Genomic DNA, 14,021 nt, shown 5'->3' with positions numbered 1-14,021 from the left:
GAGCTCTGTAAACAACAGGCTTTTTAAAACAATGGCACTAACAGAGGAAAGCATGTGAAAAAGTGCCTAAAGCTCCATCTGCTGGTTAAGAGTAAGAATACAAAATATTAATATCTAGTATTTTAGATTTACCTAACTCAAAATATTGATAAATATTTAAAACATTTTATTGTTTTTGTCCTGATCATAATAAATAAAGACATAAAATATGTACATGGCTGTATACATTCCCTTTAAGTTGTTAAGAGAAGGAAAAATATTTGTCATGAAAGGGAAAACATATACAAACACATTCAATGCAACATTTAACACACCTGGGAACTTGTGGTGCAGATAGTCCACATCTGTAATAAAGCTGTTATATGGAAGGAGGAAGCCAACCCCAGCAAGTAACATAGCAAAGTATATTCCATGATATCGGTCCGCAGGCTCCGGATTTGAATCTTAATGAAGAAGAACCACAGTATAAAAAAGTAAGAGAAAGTATTTTTCTGTGAGCGTGTTCACCTATTAGTATGAAATCATTTAGTGTTTTATATCCAACATACAAAAAACAGAAATTGCTACTTAACCTAATTTAATAATCTTTTTGAATGTTTGATCTTTGTGTGTCAAAATAAAACATGCATGCTTTCCCACCGCAGACTTGTAGTCTGTAATGGAACATGAGCGTAGTCATTACCACACTTGTAGTTCTTTGACACTTGCTCCAGATCTCCAACTGAAAGTGCATACCTTTGTAGAGAAATACAGCTGGAGAAAGAGCCTGCAGGAGCCTGGAAATGATCCACTGATAGCGAGTGAAATTCTTTGTTGGCTCGTATGCAAAAAATATATAAATGCACATTCTTTTCCTGCAAATATGTGTACATTTATTATTTTTCTGTAAAAGGTGAACGTAGCAATTAAACCCAAATTCAAGGCAAATCTAAAATATACAGATGAAATATACAGTCAGGTCCATAAATACTGGGACATCGACACAATTCTAATCTTTTTGGCTCTATACACCAACACAATGGATTTGAAATGAAATGAACAAGATGTGCTTTAACTCCAGACTTTCAGCTTTAATTTGAGGGTATTTACATCCAAATCAGGTGAACGGTATAGGAATTACAACAGTTTGTATATGTGCCTCCCACTTTTTAAGGGACCAAAAGTAATGGGACAGATTAACAATCATCCATCAAACTTTCACTTTTTAATACTTGGTTGCAAATCCTTTGCAGTCAATTACAGCCTAAAGTCTGGAACGCATAGACATCACCAGACGCTGGGTTTCATCCCCGGTGATGCTCTGCCAGGCCTCTACTGCAACTGTTCCTGCTTGTTCTTGGGGCATTTTCCCTTCAGTTTTGTCTTTAGCAAGTGAAATGCATGCTCAATGGGATTCAGGTCAGGTGATTGACTTGGCCTTTGCATAACATTCCACTTCTTTCCCTTAAAAAACTCTTTGGTTGCTTTCGCAGTATGCTTTGGGTCATTGTCCATCTGCACTGTATAGCGCCATCCAATGAGTTCTGAAGCATTTTGCTGAATATGAGCAGATAATATTGCCCAAAACACTTCAGAATTCATCCTGCTGCGTTTGTCAGCAGTCATATCATCAATAAATACAAGAGAACCAGTTCCATTGGCAGCCATACATGCCCACGCCATGACACTACCACCACCATGCTTCACTGATGAGGTGGTATGCTTTGGATCATGAGCAGTTCCTTTCCTTCTCCATACTCTTCTCTTTCCATCACTCTGGTACAAGTTGACCTTGGTCTCATCTGTCCATAAGATGTTGTTCCAGAACTGTGAAGGCTTTTTTAGATGTTGTTTGGCAAACTCTAATCTGGCCTTCCTGTTTTTGAGGCTCACCAATGGTTTACATCTTGTGGTGAACCCTCTGTATGCACTCTGGTGAAGTCTTCTCTTGATTGTTGACTTTGACACACATACACTTTCCTCCTGGAGAGTGTTCTTGATCTGGCCATTTGTTGTGAAGGGTGTTTTCTTCACCAGGGAAAGAATTCTTCGGTCATCCACCACAGTTGTTTTCTGTGGTCTTCCGGGTCTTTTGGTGTTGCTGAGCTCACTGGTGCGTTCTTTCTTTTTAAGGATGTTCCAAACAGTTGATTTGGCCACACCTAATGTTTTTGCTATCTCTCTGATGGGTTTGTGTTGTTTTTTCAGCCTAATGATACCTTGCTTCACTGATAGTGACAGCTCTTTGGATCTCATATTGAGAGTTGACAGCAACAGATTCCAAATGCAAATAGCACACTTGAAATGAACTCTGGACCTTTTATCTGCTCCTTGTAAATGGGATAATGAGGGAATAACACACACCTGGCCATGGAAAAGCTGAGCAGCCAATTGTCCCATTACTTATGGTCCCTTAAAAAGTGGGAGGCACATATACAAACTGTTGTAATTCTTACACCGTTCACCTGATTTAGATGTAAATACCCTCACATTAAAACAGAAAGTCTGCAGTTAAAGCACATCTTGTTTGTTTCATTTCAAATCCATTGTGGTGGTGTATAGAGCCAAAAAGATTAGAATTGTGTCAATGTTCCAATATTTATGGACCTGACTGTACATATGGGAGCTGTTTTATATGACAAAGAATGTGTATTTCTGTCCATCCAGTATAGAAAAGAAACAAAATTTCCGCGCTCACAGACCAAAGGCTTGCAGCCTCCCCTTACTCACCCCCCACAGGGATGAGGTAAGCAAGAAAAGTAATATATGAATAGGGGCAGGTGGCGCTACCTAAATTGGATACGTAAAGTTAAGTGTTAGCTGAAAAGCTATATATACTGTGTACTCTCCTAAAAGTGGGCTAAACAGTGCATTTGTTCAGAAAAAACATATTTAAAAAGTGTATATGTGCCCAATGGGATTAGTATCCCGTACCTAAGGGTGCAGACAAATATATACAGGTATAGCAAAAAAAATATATATATATATGTAAAACAGGTATGCCAGAAAATTCATCAGTGGTGGTGACACCAATTGTAAATACTAAGTGTAGCAGTAACACAGCCCCCCTACTGATGTGTAAGGGGTTACCATAGACCAAATCGTCCTTCCGACTGTTATACTGGCTGGAGATGAGTCTATATTCAGTCCACAGCCAGTGCCATAAACTGGTTGAATATTCACACTATATCTCCACTGTGCACAATATGTTAAGCTGGTGAAGCAAACACAGCCCCCTTCTTCACCATAAAAACAACCAAGTGTAAATTGTGACAGCATATAAAAAAACCAAAAATGTGCCAAAGATATATCAAACGTGGCAAAAATGTAAAAAATACAAAAAAATTAATTAAATGATAAAAGTCAGTATTGTGAAAGTCCTAATTTGCAACCAATTCATTCAGGAGTTCCTGCGTAGAGTGACTTTAGTGATGGCAGCGATAAATATCCAGTGACTTAGGTGCTCCCCCTCAAGGGTCCCCACTCACCAGCTCCCCGCACCCCTGCAGGGGTAATAGGCATCTAATATCACCGATGTTGTCTTGGAATCCAATGGGGTTGTCCCTAGGGGGCTTCCGCTCCGGGTGTGGGTGTCCTTCAGGGTTTAGTTTTCTCTTTTTAAGTTCTCTAAGGGGCGATGACGATAGATTGAGAAAGACATGTCTTGCTTCCTGAAATGTGTTCAAACACATCGTCCTTCCGACGACACATTGCAGGAAGCAAGACATGGAAGCAAGACATGTCTTTCTCAATCTATCGTCATCGCCCCTTAGAGAACTTAAAAAGAGAAAACTAAACCCTGAAGGACACCCACACCCGGAGCAGAAGCCCCCTAGGGACAACCCCATTGGATTCCAAGACAACATCGGTGATATTAGATGCATATTACCCCTGCAGGGGTGGGGAGAGCTGGTGAGTGGGGACCCTTGAGGGGGAGCACCTAAGTCACTGGATATTTACCGCTGCCATCACTAAAGTCACTCTACGCAGGAACTCCTGAATGAATTGGTTGCAAATTAGGACTTTCACAATACTGACTTTTATCATTTAATTAATTTTTTTGTATCTTTTACATTTTTGCCACGTTTGATATATCTTTGGCACATTTTTGGTTTTTTTATATGCTGTCACAATTTACACTTGGTTGTTTTTATGGTGAAGAAGGGGGCTGTGTTTGCTTCACCAGCTTAACATATTGTGCACAGTGGAGATATAGTGTGAATATTCAACCAGTTTATGGCACTGGCTGTGGACTGAATATAGACTCATCTCCAGCCAGTATAACAGTCGGAAGGACGATTTGGTCTATGGTAACCCCTTACACATCAGTAGGGGGGCTGTGTTACTGCTACACTTAGTATTTACAATTGGTGTCACCACCACTGATGAATTTTCTGGCATACCTGTTTTACATATATATATATTTTTTTTTTTGCTATACCTGTATATATTTGTCTGCACCCTTAGGTACGGGATACTAATCCCATTGGGCACATATACACTTTTTAAATATGTTTTTTCTGAACAAATGCACTGTTTAGCCCACTTTTAGGAAAGTACACAGTATATATAGCTTTTCAGCTAACACTTAACTTTACGTATCCAATTTAGGTAGCGCCACCTGCCCGTATTCATATATTACTCTGTCCATCCAGTCCTAGGATTTACAGTGGAAGAAGAAACAGCAGCATAGTGATGAACTCGTCTCTCTTTCTCTCTCTCTCTCATTCTGCTCTCACCTTGGCTTTTTGTGCTGCTTCTCTCTTTCCCACTCAGAGCTTTGCTGTACAGTAGATTCCAAGATTCTGATACCAAGTAAGTCAAATTAAAGTCTTACATTGCTTGCATTTAAAAAAATACATTAATGTATTTTGTTTTGGATAGAGTAGAGAAGGATTATAACAACTGTCAGGTATTGCTATCTTTGCATCTGTTTACCATTATCACCGTAAGTGAAAGTGAAGGAAAATCCCAAATTTTGGGTTGTCACCAGAACAGAACTAACGAGAAATCTTCCAATGGGGACACTAGCTCTGGTTACCCTATCAACAACCAGGGGTTCCCTCACTTTGGAGGGATTTCCTCTCACTTCCTGTTTTGTCCATGGAACAGGAAGTGAAGAGAAATCTCCCCAATGAGACACAGATGACAAAAAATAAATTGAACATGGGGTCATAACCACCCATTAGGCTACCCAAAATAGTTTTGCATTTAGTTCTACTTTAGAGGATGACTATACCCACAAATTAAAATGCATTATATTGCAGTTTACAATCCTTGGAGTGATGGCCTCCTTAGTTTCCTTTTTTTTTCAAGCTAAGAACATTTACAGCAAATGCAGAAAATACTTGTTGGTCTTGACAGAAATGTCCTTGTCACTTCCTGCGAGCTGCTTCCTTTCTAGCTATCATCTGTAAACTACCAATTGCCCCGACCTTTATGTAATGTAGATGAAGAGATACAAACAATTTTCTAATTCATATCAGAAGAGCAGCCTAGGGTGACAACCATGACATCTTCCATAGATCAGTTGAGGAGTAATGCAGGTGACAACCATGGCTCCCTCCATAGAACAGTGGAGTAGTGACACAGGCACCCAGGGACAGGAAGGGTGTTATTTGCAAGACTACCAGGGGAAAATAAAGCAAAAGAAACTTGAAATAAGAAAATTATTGCAGCCACACACCAAGGACTAACACGCTGCAATATATCATGTTTTTTAATTTTGTGTTTAGATATATTTTAAGGGTGTGTTACAGAATACAGGCTGCATTAGTCTGTCACATCTGACTGGAGTTCAGCTTGAAAGGATTCAGTCCTCGTTTCAGAATAATGAGCGGAATATTCCATAATGTACTCTGAAGTCAGCCCTGCACCCAAAACAGCTGGGTTGTAACTGAAACAAAGACTTATTGTCCATCATTGATGCAAGATATAGAAATCAAAGCTTTATGATACAGCGCTCAGGAAGAACTAAAGTAGGGAAACACATTTTTGCCTGAGCTATAATCAACAGTTTTGGATGCAAATTTGTCTACATGAATAATTTGCATATCTCTGACCAATAGCTTATTCTCTTGTTTCTTAAACTGTTGTTGGAAGTGATAACATACAATATCTGTAAATTTTATTATGGCAATGCTGTACTTTACAGCTTTATAGCCTTATGGTTCTGGCCCACCCTTGGCGGACTGAATATCAAATTATTTTATATTACATTTTCAATTTCATAGGCAGAAATCCATTTGCTGCTCAACATACCAACAGATACTTACATGAATGAGTCATTACATTATGACAATCCACTATAATATGACCAGCCACCTAACATCGCGTATGTCTCCCCTTTGCCGCCAACACAGCTCTGACCCATCAAGGCATGAACTCCACTAGACCTCTGAAGGTATGCTGTGTTATATGGAACCAGGCCATCAGTAGCAGATCATTTAAGTTTTAAAAGCTGTGAGGTGGGGTCTCCATGGATCAGACTTGTTTTTCCAGCACATGCCACATATGTTTGATTGGATTGAGATCTTAAAAATTTGGAGGCAACGTGAACACCTCAAAGACACCTCCTTCCATTGTTCCTGTGGTCCAGTTCTGAAGTTCACGTGCCCAATGTAGACATTTTTGTACTGTGGACACAGGTCAGCATGAGCACCCTAATCGGTCTGCAACTATGCAGCCCTCTACACAACAAACTGCGATGCACTATGTGTGCTGACACATTTCTATCAGAACCAGCTTTAACTTTTTCAGTAATTTGTGCTACAGTTGCTCTTCTATTGGACTACATGGGCCAGCTTTTGCTTCCCACATGCATCAATGAGCCTTGGCCGGTCATGACCCTGTCTTTGGTTCACCGGTTTTCTTTCCTTGGACCACTTTTGGTAGGTCCTGACTACTGCAGACTGAGAACATCCCAAGAGCTACTGTTTTGGAGTTGCTCTGACCCAGTTGTCTAGCTATTAAAATCTGACCCTTCTCAAAGACACTCAAATCATTACATTTGCCCATTTTTTCTCATTTCAACACATCAACTTCAGGGACAATGTGCTTCAGGGACAATGTGTTTATTTGCTGCCTAATATATCCCACCCACTTCCAAGTGTCATTGTAACAAGATAATCAATGTTATGGTTGATTGTGTATTTATTCAATTATATACCTCTAACTAATTTCAGGGCGGCACAGTGGTGTAGTGGTAGCACTCTTGCCTAGCAGTAAGAAGGGTCACTGGTTCGAATCCCAACCACTACCTGCTTGGAGTTTGCATGTTCTCCCTGTGCCTGCGTGGGTTTCCTCTGGGTACTCCGGTTTCCTCCCACACTCCAAAGACATGCTGGTAGGTTAATTGGATCCTGTCTAAATTGTCCCTAGTATGTATGAATGAGAGTTAGGGACCTTAGATTGTAAGCCCCTTGAGGGTAGGGACTGATGTGAATGTACAATGTATATGTAAAGGGCTGCGTAAGTTGACGGCGCTATACAAGTACCTGAAATAAATAAATAAATAAAACAAATTTCAAGTATATAGAACCATATTATCATATCATATCATATCATTCCCTATCTGCTAACTCAGTCTGCCACAGTCATAGAATTTTAAAACAAAGCAAAACAGCTTTCCAGTTTGTTTTCCGAACCACTTGAAGACCAAGCCTTTTCTGGCACTTTTTTGTTTACATGTAAAAACAGTATTTTTTGCTAGAAAATTACTTAATTACCCCCAAACATTATATATATATTTTTTTTAAAGTAGAGGCCCTAGAGACTAAAATGGTGGATGTTGCAACTTATACCAATATCACAATTTTATTCGCACAGTGGTTTTTCAAACGCAATTCTTGGGGAAAAAATACATGTTTTCGAATTTTAATGCACAAAAACACAATATAATACCCAATTGTTTGGTAAAATCTAAAATATGATGTTACACCGAGAAAATAGACTCCACGCATGTCAAGCTTTAAAATTGCGCATGCCCATGCAACGGTGACAAACTATATACATTTTATCATCCACTGGCGAAGCTTTAAAAGCCTTTACAGGTTAAAACTTTAGATTTCCACAGTAAGTCTGGTGCTAGAATTACTGTCCTCGATCTGATGTTTGTGGTGATACCTCACATGTGTGTTATTATTATTATACTTATTTATTTATTTATTTTACTATGTCCCTTTTTTTTGTTGGAAATCTTTTTATTAGCGTATAAAAACATACAAAGGTACACAAATGAACACTGACATAAAGACAGTTTTGACACAGCTCCAGCATTAGACCCACACAGGGGTCCCAGTAAAGCATTACAGTGCAATAAAACATCAGGGAATGCAGAGGCGCTGTGGCAAGGTAAAACAAATAATGAATATGGCTCGTGCTCAAGAGATAGACCGTCAGTGCGATAGCCCTCAAATGAGATGGAACACAATGAAGGTTAATCAAAAATTTACCCTAAAAGGGGGTATATGGAATGCCTGGTTGACCTCTTAGTCAGCTATTGCAGTAGAAGGTTCTGCCAACCATTTAGCCCAAACTATCATATTATTTTGGGCAGCCTCTATGTAAATAAGTGTCCTTATAAAGAGGTAATACATTATGTACATGCTTTCCAAAGGGAGAGAGATGGCGGAGTCTGTTTCTTCCAACACAAGGTGATCGTTTTCCAAGCATAAAACAAAAGGAGGCCAATCGGGATTCTTTCGGCCACTCTGAGTACCAGCTCTTCCACCAATCCCAGCAGACACATTTTTGGAGATGGACCGATGGAGATACCTAGTATTTCATTCACCACAGAGAGTACTTGTGTTCAGTAGACACTGATTACAGGACAGGATCAAAAGATATGAATAAAATCTTCCGGGACATGGTTACAGCGCCAGCACTCTGAGGAAAGGGAAGTCCTCATTTTATGCAACCGGTAAGGGGTAAGATATGCCCTGTGAATGATCTTATACTGTATGAGGCGGTCTCTTAGGGAGACAAGAATTTTAAATGGAAAATCCCACATGTCCTCCCAATCCTCTGAGTCAAGTTTCGGGACATCATGGAACCAATGCTGACGAAGCGCAGATAATTTAGGGGAGGAGACCAGAAGGAGATGTGCATAAAGGACAGAAGTAGGTTTCTCTAAACATTCATAACGTAAAACCCTTTCCAAATTTGGTTGTACCAATTGTGTCACGCTAGGAGAGAGCTGACTTCTGAAAGCATGGGTCAACTGTAAATATCTAAAGAGATGTGAGGACGGGACATTATGGTGAGACATTAGATGGCCGAATGAGTATACGGAATTATCGAAAATGATATCCGAGATCAGTTTAATGCTGAATTTGGTCCACATTTTGGATTCAGGGAGTTTAGGGAAGTGAGGTAAGGTAGGGTTATTCCATAGGGGGGGTATTTGGGGAAACCGTAGATATTTTTCATAAGCTATCCCTGCTTTCCAGGCCCGAAGGGTTGTAAGCATGGAAGGGGTTAAATCATAGGGAGTTTTGGATCCACGGAGAGGCAGGTTTGACAGTGTCTCCACAGAGCGTAGCACCGCGGCTTTCAAAATCATAGCAGGTTTGGACTTAATCTGGAATTAGCCACTAAACCGCAGTGACCAACTGAGAAAATATTTATGGCAATCCAGAAATGCCAATCCCCCCTGCAAAGTGGCACGCATAAGGATAGACAATTTGTAACTAGGGGGACGTAGGCCCTAGAGGAAGGAAAAATTTTTTATTTAATTTAGGGAGGATCTTCATTTTAATAAGGTTAATACGGCCTAGGAGGGACAAGGGAAGGTTCTCCCATGTTTTCAGTTTAGCCTTGACAGTTTGAACAACTGGTTACAAATTTAATGGAATAAAACTTGCAGCATCCCTCGAGACACACACACCCCTAAATAAGTGAACTTGTCCACCCATTGCAACTGGAGAGCCAGCAGAGCAACACGCTGAACTTCTGGGTCAATGGCAAGCAATTGAGACTTGAACCAGTTGACCCTAAGCCCTGTTACTTTGGAGAACTCATTTAGGACAAGTAACCCTCCTTGCAGGGAGGAGTTAGCATCATTCAAAAAAAGCAGGAGGTCATCCAGGGCTACCCTCTCCTCTAGCCAAGCCAGTCTAAGTCCTCTTATATGCGGTGAGACGTGAAGCGCCTCAGCCACAGATTTCATGGCTATGGGAAAAAGCGCCAGGGACAGAGGGCAGCCCTGTCGAGTACCCAGCGATAGCGTAAAAGTAGGAGACAAGCGACCCCCCCAAACGAATGGTGGCTGTTGGAGAATGATATACTGTATTATTTGTAGCCACTGGATAAATACCAGAGGAAATCCCACCCTTCGAAGAATCTCCCACAGGAAAGGAATACTCTGTTCCTTTAATTATTTATTTTTTTTAATTACTTTTATTTTTATCACAGGGAATGTAAATGTCCCCTGTGATAGCAATAATCAGTTACAGGTACCTTTTACTAAGAAATCTAGGGTTCGCGGTGATTTGTGTGGTGTGATCGCTATTTGTACGCATGTGGGACCGGCGCGTGTGTTTGCCTTTGCGCGTGAATATGGGCGGGAAGGGGGCACTTTCACATTTTTTAAAGCAAAGGCCCTAGAGAATAAAATGGTGGGTATTGCAACTTTTTTATATCACATATTTGCACAAAGGTTTTTCAAACGCAATTTTGTTTGGAAAAAATACACTTTTTCTCATTTTAATGCACAAAAAACACTATATAATAACCAATTGTTTGGTAAAATATAAAAGATGATGCTACATCAAGTAAATAGATAACAAACATATCATGCTTTAAAATTGCATGCCTGTGCAACTGTGACAAAGTATGTAAATTTTATTATCCTTAGGCGACACTTTAAAAGCCTTTACAGGTTATCCCTTTAGATTTCCACAAGAGGTCTGGTGCTAGAATTACTGCCCTCGATCTGATGTTCATGGTGATATCTCACATGTGTAGTGTTATCGTTGTTTGCGCATGTGTGGGACCGAAGTGTGCGTTCGCCTTTGTGCGTGAACACAGGGGGTCAGGGGCGCTTCAAAATTTTTCTTTAAATTAGTAATTTTATTATACTTATTTTTTTACTCTGTCCATTTAAGTTTTTTTTTTATCACTTATTTTGTTATCATAGGGAATATAAATATCCCCTGTGATAGCAATATACAGGGACAGGTACTCTTTACTGAGAGATCTAGGGTCTCTCCTCTGTTCTCAAGAGATTCGGATCATACCAAGATTGATGTGATCTGATGCTTTTTTCAAACCACTAAGGATTTGTTTATATCCGGCCAAACTGGAAGTGATGAAATGCTCATCGCTACCGGTCTCTTAGACCATGGAGATGATCGGAACTGTTCCCCACTGTCGAGTTTCCCTGTGTATATTCTATACAAAATGTACTTATTTACTAGTAAAAGTGGTATGTATGCTGCCCTAAAATTTTTATCCAACCTCTATATTACTGCATTTGTCATTTTGAAGAGCCAATATAAAGGAAAATAGAGGTAAAAAAATCATGGGTAGTATGACCAACCTTGTTTAAATTCATACATATTATACACATACAGGTTAGTTACAAAAGCAATTCATAGTTTTTACTGATTGTGTTAAACTACAAAAATAATATCAATATAATAAAATTATATTTTATTATATAGGAGGCATCTAGCTATACCTGGCTCCATTAAGGTAAGGACTCCCTGTGTTTGGGCGTTTCCAGTTGTCTGTAGTTCTTCTTCTTCGAGCTGATAACTGTCAAAGCTAAAGCTCATAACAACATTGCCCTCTGGAGTCAGGGCTGGACTAAGTTCTTTATAGCGATCCCTTGCAACTGGCTGCATTTTTTTTTTGTAACCTGTGATACACAAAACAAAAAGATGAAGATTGTGATTGATGAAAATAAACATACATGCTAGAAGAATAATGTCAACAAGTATTCTTGTTATTTATCGATGACTAAAATCTTTACTATGACCAACCCCATAAATAAACAGTAAGACCTCATCTGGAATATACAGTTCAGTTTTGGGCACCAGTTCACAAAAAGGATATCGGGGAACTTAAAGTGGATGTAAACTCCACATATAGTCCAAATTAAAGTTGCTCTTTGTTTTGAACAAAAGATAAAAAATAAATGTAGACACACTGCAACAAGGGAGTCCATATAGTGAGAAAAAAAGGTTGGGAGGAGAGACTAAGAAGAGAAGCCTCAATGGTTGGACAACAATGGTCTGGTACCTCATCGTAAAATTGATTACACAAAAAACCCTACCACTAAGATTAAAAGGACTATAACGGGACCAATATGTATATAAAAATATCAAAGTATTTATTTTACTAAATTTTAAATATGTTAAACATGAGATATGTATACATATACTACAAACAAAACAAAACATCAAATTAGCAGTAAGATGCAAATTTTTAGTGTTGATTCTCACCAGCCCTACTACAGTAGGGAATGGGAGGTTCGCTTCGACGCAGGTTGTGTTTCATGAGACCTAGCCCGCTTCTTTAGGAAAGTATGTCAAACACTAAAATAAGAGATATTGTATACATCAATTCCATTTGATCAATCAGTATAGTGGCTAAATCATTTTGTTGCCACCTACCTAGAGCCTATACAGAAACATATCAATAGAGTCACAAGGGTCAAAAACAGATGATCTTCATATGGTCATCTGCTGCCACCTTTTGGTCCACGATATATGGCACATGTAAATCATGAGAACACAGAGCTCCCATAGAGCCTTTCATATAAATATCTGAAAAGATATATTACATGAAATGACTGATTATGTATATATCAACGCCCATAGAAACAGCATTCTATGTAGCTTGGCAAGGCAGAGGGACAAAGTGGTGTGGGGCCCCTTATGGTTACAAGCTACGGCCCTAGTCCCTATTTTAGAACTTTATATCTAATGAGGTCACTTATACTACCTACAGTTGTTTAACAGAAAAAAGGGGAAAAAACACCCACCCACCATAACATATCCTCATATAGACAGTCAAAGTATATTCAAGACATAACGTAACCAGAATGCTATAGGGTTGAAACACTTACCCAGTATTAGGTTATGATCAATGCATAGCGACACATAGAATTAAGTGTGATTGATTTAGCCACTATACCGATTGTCAAATGGAATTGTAATTGATGTATACAATATCTTTTATTTTAGTGTGCGACATACTTTCCTGAAGAAGCGGGCTAGGTTCCGTAAAACGCTACCTGCGTCAAAGAAAACCTCCCATTCTCTACCGTAGTAGGGCTGGTGAGAATCAACACTAATTCCGCATACACACAAGCGGACTTTTCGACCGGACTGGTCTGACGAGCTGAGTCCGGCGGACAATTCGACCGTGTGTGGGCTTTATCGGATCTGCAGCGGACTTTTTCAGTCAAAAATCTGACGGACTTTACATTTGAAACATGTTTCAAATCTTTCAGACGGACTCGAGTCCGATCGAAAAGTCCACTCGTCTGTATGCTAGTCCGACTGACGAAAACCGACGCTAGGGCAGCTATTGGCTACTGGCTATCAACTTCCTAATTTTAGTCCGGTCGTACGTCATCACGTACGAATCTGTCCGACTTTGGTGTGATCGTGTGTAGGCAAGTCCGTTTGTTCGGAAAGTCCATCGGAAGTACGCCGAAAGTCCATTGGCTAGACCGTCGGACCAGTCCGGTCGAAAAGTCTGCTCGTGTGTACGCGACATAAGAAGAAGCATCTTACTGCTTATTTGATGTTTCGTTTTGTAAAGTATAATGTATACATATCTCATGTCTAACATATTTAAAATTTTGTAAAATAAATACTTTGATATTTTTTATATACCTATTGGTACCGTTATAGTCCTTGCAATCTCAGTGGTTAGGGTTTTTTTTGTGCAATCAATTTTAGGATGAGGTACCAGACCATTGTTGTCCAATCTTATGAGACTCTCCTACCAACAGTTTCTTTCTCATTTTATATATATATATATATATATATATATATATATATATATATATATATATATATATATATATA

General features: G+C 39.3%; 1 protein-coding gene across 3 annotated transcripts in view; it reads right to left on the bottom strand.

Moving 5' to 3' along the window:
* The window catches only part of SLC29A4 (solute carrier family 29 member 4), a 123,876-nt gene that overhangs the window by 68,251 nt on the left and 41,604 nt on the right, over nt 1-14,021 (bottom strand). For all 3 annotated transcript variants that reach the window (XM_073633107.1, XM_073633109.1, XM_073633108.1), the window contains 2 exons: nt 11,660-11,839; nt 315-443 (listed from right to left, as the gene is read on the bottom strand). In XM_073633107.1, the coding sequence (XP_073489208.1) occupies nt 315-443; nt 11,660-11,839 (309 nt within the window). The remainder of the gene's footprint in view (nt 1-314; nt 444-11,659; nt 11,840-14,021) is intronic.

Source organism: Aquarana catesbeiana, linkage group LG06, assembly GCF_042186555.1.
Source record: "Aquarana catesbeiana isolate 2022-GZ linkage group LG06, ASM4218655v1, whole genome shotgun sequence".
In the NCBI taxonomy this organism is placed as follows: domain Eukaryota; kingdom Metazoa; phylum Chordata; class Amphibia; order Anura; family Ranidae; genus Aquarana; species Aquarana catesbeiana.
The sequence above is the reverse complement of the archived record's forward strand: the minus strand, read 5'-3'. Positions and strand labels throughout refer to the sequence as shown.